At 36.4% G+C, this 16,828-nt stretch overlaps 1 protein-coding gene across 2 annotated transcripts in view; it reads right to left on the reverse strand.

Moving 5' to 3' along the window:
* Positions 1–16,828, reverse strand: part of FNBP1L (formin binding protein 1 like) — a 115,231-nt gene that overhangs the window by 49,862 nt on the left and 48,541 nt on the right. For both annotated transcript variants that reach the window (XM_043460610.1, XM_043460608.1), the window contains exon 2: positions 6,420–6,535. In XM_043460610.1, coding sequence (XP_043316545.1) covers positions 6,420–6,535 — 116 coding nt within the window. The remainder of the gene's footprint in view (positions 1–6,419; positions 6,536–16,828) is intronic.

Genomic DNA, 16,828 nt, shown 5'->3' on the forward strand with positions numbered 1-16,828 from the left:
TGTGTATTACTGGTAGGGATGCAAACTAGATCAGCCACTGCAAAAAACAATACGGTACTCCTCAAAAAATTAAACATAGAATTACTATATGATCTAGTAATTCCTCTTCTAGGTATACACACAAAGAATTGAAAGTAGGGAATCAGACATCTGGACACCATGTTTGCAGAATCACTATCCACAATACCAAAATGTGGGAAAAACCCAAATGCTTATCAACAGATGAATGGATAAACGGAATGTGGTACTATCCATACAATGGAATAATATTCAATCTTAAAAAGGATGGAAATTCTGATATACTTCCCAACACAGATAAACCCTTAAAACATTGTGCTAAGTGAAATAAACTGTGGGAAATTCTTAAAGAGAAAGCCTAGACAGCATATTAAAAAGCAGCAGAGACATCACTTTGCCAACAAAGGTCCGTACGAAGTTATGGTTTTTCCAGTAGTTATATACGGATGTGAGACTTGGCCCATAAAGAAGGCTGAGTACCAAAGGACTGATGCTTTTGAACTGTGGTGCTAGAGAAGACTCTGTGGTGCTAGAGTTCCCTGGACGGCAAGGAGATTAAACCAGTCAATCCTAGAGTAAAGCAACCCTGACTACTCATTAGAAGGACTGATGCTGAAGCTCAAATACTTTGGCCACCTGACATGAAGAGCCAACTCACTGGAAAAGACCCTGATGCTGGGAAAGACTGAGGGCAGGAGGAGACGGGGGTGACAGAGGATGAGATGATTTTATGTCATCACTGACTCAATGGACATGAGTTTGAGCAAACTCCAAGAGATAGTGATGGATCTCTAACCATCTTCCCCCGGTGTGCTGCAGTCCATGAGGGAAGGAAGGGAAGCCTGGAGTGCTGCAGTCCATGAGGTCGCAAAGAGACGTACACAATTTAGCAACTGAATGATAAAAGTGAAATAAATCCACCCCCCAAAGAACAAATACTGCATGATTTTACTTATACAGTACCTAGAGTAGTCAATTTCACAGAAACAGAAAGTAGAATTGCCAGGGCCTAGAAGAAGCGGAAAATGGAGAGTTGTTTAATACACAGTTTCAGTTTCTCAAGATGAGTAAGTTCTAAGGATTGGTCACAGAAGGATGAATATACTTAACACAACTGAAATATACACTTAGAAATGATTAAGACAGTAAATTTCACATTAGGTACAAGTGATATTAGACAAATTCTGAATACTGCATTTGTTTTTTTAAAGGACAGGCTTTGTTCTCATTATACCTTTACTGCTGGCAGATCGTAAAATAAATTAAGAAAAAATAAGAGGGCTTAAGTATTTATGCCTGAAGGCCCTAGGAGAAGAAGTTCAAACAAGTTTCAATGGACATGAAAGTGAACAAAGTATCTTATTTCTTAAAAATGCCAGTTCCTATTTTTGCTTTATCTTTACCACGTCAAGGATACACAGTCCCTAAGATGTGAATGGGGCTCTGTATTCTATATCTATAGTATCAGCTTCATACTGTATACTCAAAGAATATATTCAACAATTCATTACTATTTAGGACGCAATAGGCACAACAATGTGATTTCTAGGCAACTGCAAATCTTTCAGAAGAGTATTTTCTGGTATGTTGAAGACAGAAAAGAAAAAAATTATTTTATTTGCTCAATTTAGACCGAGGAAGGAACAGACTGCCCCATATTTAAGTATTACACTTTTCAGAGAAATTTTCTTCTGCAAGTTGATAACTTGTTTTCCCTCTAAATATTAGATTCTTAAAGAAGAACTATACAACACAGTTCTAGATTCAAATAAATAGCTTAATTTATCTGATTTGTCCATATTTTAAACATTAGGATGATAAAATAAATGGTATATCTCATTTTAGACACTGCCACACAATTCAAATGGCTACAAATAACTTAGAAATAAAAATATTAAAGGTATTATGAAAAAGCTGAGAGATTAACAAAGTGATCTATACAGCCAACATCATTAACTGCCTTCTTATTCTTTATAGTTGTTTAAAGAAGATCTTTAAATCCTTTTCCTTGGAAAGTTCACTATCAAAATGTTTAACACAACTGGTTTGAACTTATTTTCTTTTTTTAAAATATTATTTGGCTGCACCGGGTCTTAGTTGTGGTGCATGTGGGCCCTTCGTTGCCACATGTAGGGTCTTTTAATTGACACATGTGGGGTCTTTTAGCCGTAGCATGTGCAATTCAGTTCCCTGACCAGGGATCAAACCCGCATCCTCTGCATTGGGAGTGCTGAGTCTTAGCCACTGGACCACCAAGGAAGTCTCTATTTTCCTTCTTAAGAGCTTTATGCTTTATTTGTTAGGTTTGGCTTCATCATTTAACAAAACATTTTAATATAAAAATCAGGAATAGACTGCAATTCTTGTTAAGGTGATGAGCCTTTCTGCTGTACAGCAGAAACTAACACAACATTGTAAAGCAATTATCCTCCAATTTAAAAAAAAAAAAAACCTCAGGGAAGTCAAAAGCATCAAAAGTTAAACAATGGCCGACCAAAAACTAACAGCAGTCTCTACTTTCCATAGGTCAGCACAAAAGATGAGCTCCCTAGGTTCTTCTGATATTAAACAGGAACACAGAAAGAGAAAATTCTGATAAAGAAGCATGAGAAAATAGAAAATAGGAACTGTTTTATTTACATTATGCTATATCTAAGCCTATCCTAAATATTGGGGACAGCTCTTAGTAGAGCAATCTCTTCACACTGATGTATATGACATAAACTCTAGTATGGATAGAAAGCAGTATATGGTTCAAAGGTTCAGCATATAGTTAAGAGATCCTAATTTCTAAACTAAACTGAAACACAGATCATTCAATCATTTATGCATTCAACTTATATTCACTCAGCTCTAGAGGTACCAGTCATGTTACCATGGTTGTCAAGGTACAGAAATAGAAATAAGATCCAAGAAATCTGGAGAGATTGCTGTTCTGGTTAAGGTAAGAGTAATTTTTAGTCATCCAATCTATTTTTCTTTCAGTACCACACTATCACATTTGAGCCAAAAAGGAATCATCTGGGGTGAAATAGAGAAATATAATTTCCTACAGCAATCTCTATGATAGAACTTACTGCTGTAATTATTTTTACTAGAAAAAAATTCATACCATTATGCACAGTTTTTCACATAAGAAAATTTAGTCAATCTCTATTATACATATACAATAGCATAAATTTATTAGAGTAACTTCCACTTTTTATGTCTGCAAACAAAGAAAAACTCTACCAAGCGATTCAAAGTCACCACTTATTATCCATCAAAATGGACATGGCTGGACTGTTTATAACTATGTCTCCAAACATAATTAGATGCTTTATTTTCTATTTATTCTCATCCTCAAATCACTACCAAAAGTGAATACCAAAACTTAAATAAAGTTAAACCAAAGCGATCAAAACAAATAGAAGACAGAAGAAAATAAACTAGGGAGCACCAAAATTATGTGAAAATTTATGCAAATAAAAAGTATATTTACAAAAGTATATTGCAAAATTTAATCCTGCAATATATTTAAAATATTTAACATTCTGAATACAGTTATTATTTAGGAGAAAAAAAGAAGTTGAAAAGAAGTTGTCCTCTGCAGTAGCAAAACAGGAGGGAGTCAACCAAAAGAATTTGTCTCGTTAAAGAAAAGGAAATAAACAAGGCACACTTCTTCCCTTTGGACAAAACAGATACTATAAAAAAGCAGCTGATAATTCAATCATTTACTAAGTATTCATCCAAAGCAGCAAATATCAATGTGGACAAAGGGAAGGGAGTTGTGGTTTTCAAGTTACACAAGCCTCCTCCCAACTCTTCTTTATTGGAATTCCTCAACACCTTCCAACAATTCTGTTCTTGTTGAGAATCACTGTAAGTGAAAGCCACTGTTAGGATGAACATGTACTAAATTTCTTTAGTCTGCTGGGACAGAAAAAAGATGCAAATCACTGAACTAGAGTATCTATTTTCTCACTACAAAAGTATATTTTCATACTATGTAATTGTGGGTTCTAACCACTCCTGCTCCAAAAAAGTGGTGTCAAAACCTCTTTTTGCAAGTAAGTGAAAATTATAACTGTTATTATCAGTCACAAAATAGAAGGGCAGACAAGTCTGCTGTTTGATTACAGTCTTTTACTCTGCTAAAATCTTGGCCACCCTGAAACCCTTGAGACCCAAGTTATTCTGGACAACTAAATACAGCATACTGCTGACGGTTTACCTTATAAATTACCAATTTTTCTTTTATAATTTGTGGTGATATTCTTTGAAATATATCCTCTTCTTTGCTTAAGACTACATAATCACTAGAAAAACTTCAATAATTTAAAAGTACAAGTAACAAATGTAAGTTCCGTCCCTTCCCATCCCCTACTCTCACTCCCCAGGGGTAACCAGGGTAAAACAATTTGGGGTATATCCTATTTAGATCTCTTCAGAATACACACAAATTTTATACATAGCTATATACGCAACCTCAAGTAAGCAAGGACATCTTGCTGTACCTTCAGTTCTACCACTTGCTTATCACACTGACAGACTGAACACCCTTTTAAGTTTAATATGCTGCTATATCTGACTTGTTCAAATTGTATACTCCACAGTATTTTTCATCATTTTCTAACTGACAGGTACCTTTAAGCTGGAAACATTTTATCTCGTTTTTTGCAATATTTTAATCTTTGTTATTTGTCACTTCACACTGCCATCACATCACCGTATTATTGTCTGTAGCATTTCTTCTCTTCACTTTTACTGGCATACTTAAAAACCAGAAAACAATGTGCTAGAGTTGAGATCAAATTAAAAATTAAATGAGGGAAATTTTTCATTGTTCACATATGAATACATTCTTTTTACTGATATTTTAACTTTTCAGAGGTCCTTTAATGCTTCCCAATTCTCACACAGTAAAGTTCCCAAGCCAAAACTTTTGGGCAGGTAAAATATCATCACAATTATTATTAATATACTTGCTTGCTTATATTTCCATATGGAAACTACTTTGTTTAAAAAAAAAATAGGGCGCAAAAAAAAATAATAAAAATTAAAAAACAGGACGCAAATGAATCAAGAAATTAGCATGATGCTACAATTTTAACAAATGTCAAAATAGTAGTATGTATATCATTGTAAGTAACCTACTCATCATACTAGTCTATCTCATGGCCACAACCAGTCAGCTCCTTGAGTAAACTGCTACAAATGGTGGGCATATGTAGATTCTCACTCAAAATCTCCCTTCCTTCTGTGATCCACTACCTTATATTTCTTTTGGGCAATTAATTAGCTATAAATCAATCTAACATTCTCATTTCAGTGAACTGTTCAGGATAAGCATATAATCTAACCAGGGTCAGCAAGAGGAGACTTTTGCTGGGATTTCTGGAGGAGAGAAGCTGATACGGGCTTGCACTCTGCTCTCCTTCCATCCCCTCCCTCCCTCCTTTCTTTCACTTTCTTCCTTCCCCCTTTCCCTTCCTATCTCCTCCCCTCAAATGCACAACAAAGATCATCATTCTTCCCCAGGATGTGGGAGTATGAAGATATGAAATCTACAGCTACCGGGTAAAAAGGATGGTACTGAATAAAACTTGAGTATAAAGGCAACAGTGGGAAGAAGAGCCAAGAAACAGGAGCCTGGACACATCTGACCCACAAATCAAATCATGCTTGGACTCTTACTCATGTGTGCCTTGTGGGCTAGATTTTTCTGTCACTACACAACATAAAGAATCCTAATCCCTTTACCTAGGACTTTACATTGTTTTCTAGTCTTCAGGCTTCAAACACTATTTTTATTGAGTAAGTTGCAGCAAAACTATTTATCAGGTTGTGGTCCAACAATGATTTTCTGCTTGAATAAAATCTTAAGGTAAGTTCCATTTGTTTTAAGATTAAAATTTTCCCTTTAAAATTTTTTATCTCCTAACACATATTCCAGAATCTCTTTTATCAGTAATACACATCTACTTTTTGACAGAAAGAAACACAGCTCATCACACTCACTTTCTAAGTCTTAGAAACTATGAAGAAATGAGAAACTGGAGAAATCTTCAATATCTTGGGAAGATTACTAACGCAAAAAGTTCAGGGGAATAAAACTGTAAAGCACAAAATTATTAATATTACCAAGTTATTTCTTTTTCCTGGAATTTTGCTTCCTGATTTTATAATTTTAAGTGTCTTTCTGGAATGAAAGCTGCTCATGATCTAGCCAGCCAATATTCCTTGTGATAATAGACAATGATTTAATTAAACCAGTCACTAAAACAAACCAGTTACCTAATTCAATCTAACTCTGATGAAAAACACAGAATTCAACTCCTGGTGTATCACATTTATCTAAAGCTAACTATTTAAACATGTAATTTCATTTCTGAGAACTGAAAAAAAATGTAACTTACCTCAATTGTTTCGCATAGTTCTGTTCAATTTCTATCCTTTCTTTAACAAATTTGGCATATCTTTCCAAGAAGTCAATTCCCCATTGTGTATGCTTGTCTAAGCTGTCGAACTGATCCTAGAAAAGGAAGATAAAACCACACTGAAAAGTTTGAAATTTTATCCACAAATATTTTAACCAGTTTCTGGTATTTGTCCAGGCAATCACGTATGAAAAGAAAAACTCAGGCTCTTTCTGCTGGTCACCACCAATCTCATCTTTTAAGACCCAGACAGAAATATGTTCTTCAGCATAAATCATGCTATTTTTATGCCTAAATATCTTTACACATGTGGTTCCCCCTGGGTGCAACACCCTCCACAGATCTTTTTTTTTTTTTTTTTTAAGATCATCTCTTTGCAATTAACTCTTACTCCTTTCCTTGAAATCCAGTTCAGACAGAAAATGCCCCTAAAATTTCAGACTGAGCTAAATGGCTCCCCAAGGCTCCCTACAGATCTTATTCACTTGCAACACTATGTTGAGGGCAGGAGCCATGTATTATTCTACTCTGAACTCCTAAGGTACAAGCACTATTCCCAGCACCACAGCAGATTCTCAGTGAGGAAGTGTTTAAACAGAATCAAATAAACCTGGGTTCAAAATCTGGTCTCTGCATTTACAGTACGTTTTGACCTTGGGCAAGTTACCAAGGCACTTTATACTTTTTCCATAAAACAGGTGTCCCATCACCCATCTCAATAGGACCATGGTCATTCATAAGGTGTTACACAGTACAGGAAACATGCTATTAACACAAGGCTCTTGCAATCTTCAAAAGATACTCCCGTCTACCTGCTGCCTGAAAAAGCATCATTTCCTATTCTTCAGGAATAATTTCCAAATTGGCTAATAACTTGGTGCTCTCTACATCTCCCGGATTAAAGATATTCAGAGATCAAAATGCTAAACATCAATATTCAATATTCAGAACATTCAGGTATCATCCCTTTCTATATCTCTAGTTGTTTTATCTTTCCAAATCACCCATGGTTTAATCACATGTGTTATTTACAAATAAATCATTTCAAAATATCTGCCTTTTCTTTCCCTACATAAAAAAAAAAATTTTTTGACCACATCTTAGTTCCCTGACCAGGAATCAAACCCACACCCCTGAAGCATGGAGTCTTAATCACTGGACCACCACAGAAGTCCCTTCTTTCCCTACTTTAAATCATTATAAAATTCTATTTATAAAAGTAAAGTCTACCTAAACAGCAGAGATAGAATTCACCCAGCTTTCATAGTCTGGTATCACTACTCTAATCCTATTCTTTCATGCACTTTTCCATTATTATTTGGCTACCAAAGTAGATTTGAAAACAGCAAGAGAATGCACTGCTCAGTAAATTTAATTGGTAGTTAATATTTCCTACTATAAATATGAATGCTATTTCAAATTGAAAAACTTCCAATAACAACAACAAAACATTCCAGAAAAAGAAAAGTCCAAAGCTGAAAACAATTACCCTTCATTTTCCAAAGTGTTTTAAGGCTTCTTCCCATCATCCTCTTCATCAAATTCTACATTAAACTTCCTTATCTTCTAGATGAAATCTCCAAAAATGTTTTATTACATTCCCCAATCAGTAAAATTTCTGAATATTCCTATACATATATTATCTATAATTATATATACTACGCTATTGTATTACATAATTATGAAACCCACAAAAATAGAAATTTTAAAAAGAAACAAAAATGAAATAAACATTTTTTTAACCTGTTTATTAACTCACGATGTTTACTGAGCACTTGCCATGTGCCAAGTTCCTTGGGGACAAAGAGGAACACTCACCCCAGCCCTGCACGACATGAGCATACAGTCCAGCCAGCCAGCAGGCAGGACAGCTCACCTTGCTGGGGGTCACCCTCCTGTCTTTACAGCGACTTTGTCAATGACGCCCGCGGCTTCCACACAACCGGCCATGGCAGTCAGTGCCCAGGTCGTCACGGGTTTCTGCAGCATAGCTCAACTTAACGATCCCCCCATTAGCTCTATTCTCTTGTCCCTGGTGGAAATAAGCATTATTTTAAATAGTTCTTTTTTTACTTCTTCAATGAAAAAGCAAAAGCCTTGGGGCCGTAAGTTTTTAAAATATCAATATGAAACAATTTTAGTAAAAGCAGTGAATTCGACATGCTTCATTATGTCTAAAATCTTGGTTTAATATTTAATGGCAAAGCAATCTGAATGCCTAGGTTATAAACTCAAACATTTAGACTAAATTTAGTGGCTGTCACAGCTGGGGAAATAAATGACACCTCACAAAGATATAAAAAGATCTAAATGGAAAAAGTCAACTGTTGACTATACTTTCCAATTCCATTTTATGCAAAAATTTGGTTAAATGTCAGTATTATTTTAACAAACTAATCAGAAAATACTCCATCTTTATATTTTTAACAAAGAATTTCAAACTCCACTGAAAATGACTGTAATATGATTTTGTGTCAATTTAGCTGAACAACAGTGCCCAGATATTCAGTCAAATATTATCTTGGATGTTTCTGTGAAGGTGTTTTTGGATAAAATATTAATATGTAAAAAACTGCTTAGTTTGGAATATGTAAAGCACAATACCCTTCATAATGTGGGTGGGCTTCATTCAATCAATAGAAGGACTTAATAGAACAAAAACTGACCTTCCTTCAAGAAGAAATGCTGCCAGGAGGCTTGTCAAGCAGGCTGCAAGCAGACTGCCTTTGGGCTAGAACTGCAACTCTTCCCTGGCCCTACCCTGCAGTTGGACTTGCCAAACTTCCAAAATCATGTGACCCAACTCCTTATAAATAAATCTCCCTCTTTCCCTCCCACAACACACACGTCTCCTCCTTCACACTGACTTTAAAACAAGCAATAGATTTGTTTAGAAATGTTTTAAGTGTGCAGATATAATAGTTGTAGGTGACATATATCACTTTCAGCAAGAAAATTCTATAATGATAGATGCATTTCCAAACATTCATCATCAAAATGTTTTTTCCATAGCTCAAGTTTCTTTGGAAAAGCAGCTATTCATTCACTATTAAAATTTCCCTTTTATCTTAAAGAAACATTATATTTTCCTGAAAATACCTGCTAGGAAAAGCATATTGCTAACAGCCGCTTATTAAAGGTAAACAAATTAAAAACAACATGAGTAAAACAGCAAACCTGAGTGAAACAAAGCTTTTCAACAATCCCTCCCCATTTTATTTGGAAATACTGTAAAAAGTCTATCAACTATATTTCAAAGATATTATTTTTATAAAATTAATCAAAGTAAACATATACTGTAATATTCTGTGGACTTCTCGCTTTAATTTCCTTTATTTACCGAGAAATGAAGTGCATAAATTACAACCATATCTCAATATTGTTTCTAAAGGAAATTATTACTACAGCACTTTATCAGGGGTTATTACATGGTTTTTTCATAAAACACTATTCTTCCTGTTGAGAATAATCTTCACATCTTTCCTTTTTGTTAACAGCCAAGTCATGTCCAACTCTTTGTGACCTCATGGACTGCAGCATGCCAGGCCTCTCTGTCCCTCACCATCTCAAGAGTTTGCCCAAGTTTATATCCACTGAATCGGTGATGCCACCCAACCATCTCATTCTCTGTTGCCCTCTTCTCCTTTCGTCCTCAATCCTTCCCAGTTCCTGTCAGCTGTTCGCATCAGATGGCCAAAGTATTGGAACTTCAACTTCAGCATCAGTCCTTCTAATGAGTATTCAGGGTTGATTTCCTTTAGGATTGACTGGTTTGATTTCCTTGCAGACCAAGAGTCTCTCAAGAGTATTCTCTAGCACCACAGTTCAAAAGCATCAATTCTTCGGCACTCTGCCTTCTTTATGGTCCAACTTGCACATCCATACATACATAGCCTTGATTATACGAACCTTTGTCATCAAAGTGATGTTTTTGCTTCTTAACACATGGTTTAGGTTTGTCATAGCTTTCCTGCCAAGAAGCAATCGTCTTCTAATTTCATGGCTGCAGTCACCATCCGCAGAGATTTTAGAGCCCAAGAAGAGGAAATCGTCACTGCTTCCACCTTTCCCCCTTCTATTTGCCATGAAGTGTCAGGACCAGATGCCATGATCTTAGTTTTTTAATACTGAGTTTTAAGCCAGTTTTCACCCTCATCAAGAGGTTTAGTTCCTCTCTGCTTTCTGCCATTAGAATGCCATCTATTATCTGCATATCTGAGGTTGTTTATATTTCTCCCAGCAATCTTGATTCCAGGTTGTAAGTCATCCAGCTCCACATTTCGGATGATGTACTCTGCATGTAAGTTAAATAAACAGGAGAGCAGCACACAGCCCTGTCACACTCCTTTCTCAATTTTGAACCAGTTGTTCAATGGAAGGTCGTAACTGTTGCTTCTTGACCTACATATAGGTTTCTTAGGAGACAGGTAAGATGGTCTGATATTTCTATCTCTTTAATAAGAGTTTTCCACAGTTTGTTATGATGCACACAAAGGTTTTAGGGTAGTCAATGAAACAGAAGTAGATGTTTTTCTGGAATTCCCTTGCTTTCTCTATGATCCAGTGAATGCTATCAATGTGATCTCGGTTCCTCTGCCTTTTCTAAACCCAGCTTGTACATCTGAAAGTTCTTGGTTCACATACTGCTGAAGCCTAGCTTGAACGATTTTGAGTATAACCTTACTAGCATGGGAAATGAGTGCAACTGTCTGACAGTTTCAACATTCTTTAGTACTGCCCTTCTTGGGAACTGAGATGAAGAATGACCTTTTCCAGTCCTGTGGCCACTGCTGGATTTTCCAAATCTGCTGACATATGGACTGCAGCACTTCAATAGCATCATCTTTTAGGATTTTAAACAGTTCTGTTGGAATCCCATCATTTCCACTAGCTTTATTGGCAGCAGTGCTTCCTGCGGTCCACTTGACTTCACACTCCAGGATGCCGGGCTCTAGGTGAGTGACCACACCATTGTGGTTATCTGCGTCATTAAGACCTTTTTTGTACAGTTCTTTCGTGTATTCTTGCCATCTCTTCTTGATCTATTAGGTCTTTGCTGTTTCCGTCCTTTATTGAACCCACCTTTCCATAAAACATTCCTCTGATATCTCAAATTTGCTTGAAGAGATCTCTAGTCTTTCACATTCTGTTGTTTTCCTCTATTTCTTTTTGAATTGTTTATTGAAGAAGGCCTTACTGTCTTTCCCTGCTATTCTCTGGAACTCTGCATTCAGTTGGGTATACCTTTCCCTTTCATCCTTGCTTTTTGCTTTTCTTCTTTCCTCAGCTATTTGTAAAGCCTCCTCATACAATCACTTTGCCTTCTTGCACTTCATTTCCTTTGGGATGGTTTTGGTCAATGCCTCCTATACAATATCACGAACCTCTGACCATAGTTCTTCAGGCACTCTATTTACCAGATCTAATCAAGGGATTAGATCTGGTAAATTCTTCACCTCTACTGTATAATCATAGGGGATTTGATTTAGGTCATATCTGACTGGTCTAGTGGTTTTCCCCACTTCCTTTAGTTTAAGCCTGAATTTTGGTATAAGAAGCTGATTATCTAAGCCACAGTCAGTTCCAGGTCTTGTTTTTACTGACTGTATAGAGCTTCTCCATCTTCAGCTGCAAAGAATGTAATCAATCTGACTCTGGTATTGACCATTTGGTGATGTCATGTGCAAAGTCATCTCTTGTGTTGTTGAAAAAGGGTGTTTGCTATGACTAGTGTGTTCTCTTGGCAGAATTCTGTTAGCTTTTGCCCTGCTTCACATTGTACTCCAAGGCCAAACTTGCCTGTTACTCCAGGTATCTCTTGACTTCCTACGTTTACATTTCAATCCCCTATGATAAATAGGACACCTTTTTTTGGTGTTAGTTCTAGGTCTCGTAGGTCTTCACAGAACTGATTAACTTCAGCTTCTTTGGCATCGGTGGTTGGGGCATATACTTGGATTACTATGATGTTGAATGGACATGGTCAGGCAGGAGATGGCAAGAGTAAACAATGACATCTTAGGAATCAGTGAACTAAAATGGATGGGAATGGGCGAATTTAATTCAGATGACCATTATACCTACTACTGTGGGCTAGAATCCCGGAAAAGAAAGAGGGTAGCCCTCATAATCAACAAGAGAGTCCGAAATACAGTACTTGGGTGCAACATCAAAAATGACAGAATGATCTCAGTTTGTTTCCAAGGCAAACCATTCAACATCACAGTTTCAGGAGTACAGCAAAGTAACTCAGTTATACATATACGTGTATTATTTTTCAAATTCTTTTCCCAAAAGAATTGATGCTTTTGAACTCTGGTATTGGAGAAGACTCTGAAGAGTCCCTTGGACTGCAAAAGAGCAAACCAGTCAATCCTAAGGGAAATCAGCCCTGAATATTCATCAGAAGGACTGATGCTGAAGCTGAAGCTTCAACACTATGGCCACCTGATGAGAAGAGCCGACTCACTGGTAAAGACGCTGATGCTGGGAAAGTCTGAAGGCAAAAGGAAAAGCAGGCAGCAGAGGACAAGATGGTGAGACAGCATCACTGACCCAATGGACATGAGTTTGAGCAAGTTCCAGGAGATGGTGAATGACAGGGAAGGCTGATGTGCTGCTGTCCATGGGGTCACAAACAGTTGGACACAACTGAGTGACTGAACAACAGCAACAATTCTTCGTACCCAAGAGCAAGGGATATCTTTCCATTTCTTTGAGTCATCTTCAATTTCCTTTATTAATGTTTTATAGTTCTCAGTATATAAGTCTTTTACCTCCTCCTGCTGCCGCTGCTGCTGCTAAGTCGCTTCAGTCGTGTCCAACTCTGTGCGACCCCATAGACAGCAGCCCACTGGGCTCCCCCGTCCCTGGGATTCTCCAGGCAAGAACACTGGAGTGGTTTGCCATTTCCTAGGTGAGGTTTATTATTAAGAATTTTATTTTTTTGATGCAATTTTATAAGGGATTGTTTACATTCTCTTTCTGGTATTTCATTGTTAATATTTAAAAATGCCACCAATTTCTGTATGTTGCTACCTTGCTGAATTCATTTATCAGTTCTAGTAGTTTCTGTGTGAAGCCTTTATGGTTTTTTTCTATTACAGTATTGTGTCATCTGTGTATAATGACAATTTTACCTCTTCTCTACCAATCTGAGTATCTTTTATTTCTTTTTCTTGTCTGACTGCTGTGGCTAGGACTTCCAATATTAAGTTTAAGAGAAGCGGTAAAGTGAGAATCCTTGTCTTGTTCTAGATTTTACTGGGAAGGCTTTCAGCTCTTCACTATTGAGTATTATACTGGCTGTGGGTTTGTCATAAATAGCTCTTGTTATGTTAAGCTACATTCCCCCTGTACAGCTCCTATAATTCAGTAACAAAGAAACAACTCAATCAAAAAATGGGCAAAAGACCTAAACTGACATTTCTCTAAAGACGACATATGGATGGGCAACAGGTATACGAAAATTAGCTTTACATCACTAATTATTAGAGAAATGTAAATCAAAACTACAATGAAGTACCACTTTACACCAATCAGATTAGCCTTCATGAAAAAGTCTACAAATAATCAATGGTGAAGAGGATGTGAAGAAAAGGGAATGCTCCTACACTGTTGGGAAAATGTAAATTGCTACAGCCACTATGGAAAAAAGGGCTTCCCTGGTGGCTCAGCTGGTAAAGAATCTGCCTGCAGCATGGGAGACTTGGGTTTGATCCCTAGGTTGGGAAGGTCCCTTGAGAAAGGAACAGCTACTCACTCTAGTATTCTGTCCTGGAGAATTCCATGGACTCTATGGTCCATGGGGTTGCAAAGAGTCGGACATGCCAGAGCGACTTCCACTTCACTATGGAAAATAGTATGCAGGGTTCTGAAAAAACTAGAGTTGCTGCATGATCCAGCAATCCCACTCCTGGGCATATATTCAGAGAAAAACATGGTTCAAAAGGATACATGCACCCCAATCACTATTCAAAATAGCCAAGACATGGAAGCAAACTAAATGTCCATTAACAGATGAATGAATAAGAAGATGTGGTACACACACACAATGGAATACTACGTGGCCACTAAAAAAAAAAAAAATTAAAATAATGCCATTTGCAGCAATATGAACGGACCTAGAAATTATCATACTGAGGAGTCAGAAAGACAAATACCAAAGGAATACTAAAAGATATCACTTATGTGTGGAATCTAAAATATGACATAAATGAACATATCTATGAAACAAAAACAGACTCACAGGTATAGAGAATAGACTTGTGGCTGCAAAGAAGAGAGGGGTAGAGGAGGGAAGGGCAGGGAGTTTGAGATTAGAAAAAGCAAACTCAGGATGGATAAACAACAAGGTCCTACTGTACAACACAGGGAACTATATTCAATATCCTATGGTAAACCATAATGGAAAATTTTTAAATATAATTATGTATAACTGAGTCTCACCTTGCTATACAGAAAAAATTAAACACATTATAAATCAACTATACTTCAATAAATTTTCAAAAAATTAAAAAACAAGCAGTGAAACAAACAAATTCATTTACTCATAATGATTTCAATATTTTTATGGAATTCAATGACTTAATAAATTTTAAAATCAGAAAAGATAACAAAGTGAACTTTATCACACAGTCCAGCACATACAAGGCACTTACTCCCTGACTGAATAACCATTCTATTTATAATATATATACTTTTGAACTTACAAAGTTTCACATATATTACCAGATATCACCTGCAAAACTCTACTGATATAGCATTTTACAAATAGGAAAAAGCTTCTGAAATTAAAGACTTCAACCTCTGACTCCAATCTCATTTTCTTTCTACCACAACATGCTATTATTTGATAAATAAGAATATAGTAATTAATGTTTATTATTAAACAATGGTTCTAGACCCTTCATTTTTTTTTTCTTTTCCTTTATTTATTTATTTTTTTTTTCAGTGGGTTTTGTCATACATTGATATGAATCAGCCATAGATTTACACGTATTCCCCATCCCAATTCCCCCCCTCCCACCTCCCTCTCCACCCGATTCCTCTGGGTCTTCCCAGTGCACCAGGCCCGAGCACTTGTCTCATGCATCCCACCTGGGCTGGTGATCTGTTTCACCATAGATAATATACATGCTGTTCTTTCGAAACATCCCACCCTCACCTTCTCCCACAGAGTTCAAAAGTCTGTTCTGTACTTCTGTGTCTCTTTTTCTGTTTTGCATATAGGGTTATTGTTACCATCTTTCTAAATTCCATATATATGTGTTAGTATGCTATAATGTTCTTTATCTTTCTGGCTTACTTCACTCTGTATAATGGGCTCCAGTTTCATCCATCTCATTAGAACTGGTTCAAATGAATTCTTTTTAACGGCTGAGTAATATTCCATGGTGTATATGTACCACAGCTTCCTTATCCATTCATCTGCTGATGGGCATCTAGGTTGCTTCCATGTCCTGGCTATTATAAACAGTGCTGCGATGAACATTGGGGTGCACGTGTCTCTTTCAGATCTGGTTTCCTCAGTGTGTATGCCCAGAAGTGGGATTGCTGGTAGACCCTTCATTTTATCAATATTGAAGCTGATGCCCAGAATGCTTACCTGACTTGCTCACACATAACTAGTTAGAGAGATTATCTTTTTAAATCACTGCCAGTTTTATATTCTTAGTATCTAAATGAGTAACAGTTGTGAATAGTATTACTTAAAATGATGCATTTCTTTTATCAGGAGAGAAATATAAGCCTGGAAGAATTTTTTGGTCACTGGAAACTTTGATGAAAGGAACAAATAAAAAATCTCAAAGTTAGAAACTGCCTAATACAAACACATACTGAATGTCATAACCATTCTTTACAACATTTCTGATAAGAAGTCATTTACTCTTTCTTTAGTAGTCTTAGCATTAGTCTGCAAAACAATTTGGAAGCATGAAAGAAGATGGCTGGAGATGGAGAAATGATTCTTACTACCACAAAATAAAGTACAAAGCTCAAATAAAAAAATTAGAATCAGAATCCTAAGACTTCAGTTCTTCAAAAGTAGTATCTCCTAAAGCCTTCATACGTCTCCCTGCTAGAAAATGTTGTGGAAAGACAAACTAAAGAATTAAGCATTATTCTGAAACCACCTATAGATTAGAAATAAAAATACTGTCATCAAAATAGGTAACTTATCCTCACACTTCCTTATTCTTTCCACTTTTAGCAATGCTCTCATTTCTAGGACTTATTCTAGATTACTATAGTCAGTCCAACTTCTTCCATTTCCGTGCCTTAGTCATCGCCTTACTTCCTTTTCTAAAACATTTACTCTTACCATAGCTTCTGTGAAATGTATCTCTACATCAGAGGTGTACAGTGATTAAATCTTACCATTTCAT

The sequence above is a fragment of the Cervus canadensis genome, chromosome 2 (assembly GCF_019320065.1).
Source record: "Cervus canadensis isolate Bull #8, Minnesota chromosome 2, ASM1932006v1, whole genome shotgun sequence".
In the NCBI taxonomy this organism is placed as follows: Eukaryota; Metazoa; Chordata; class Mammalia; order Artiodactyla; family Cervidae; genus Cervus; species Cervus canadensis.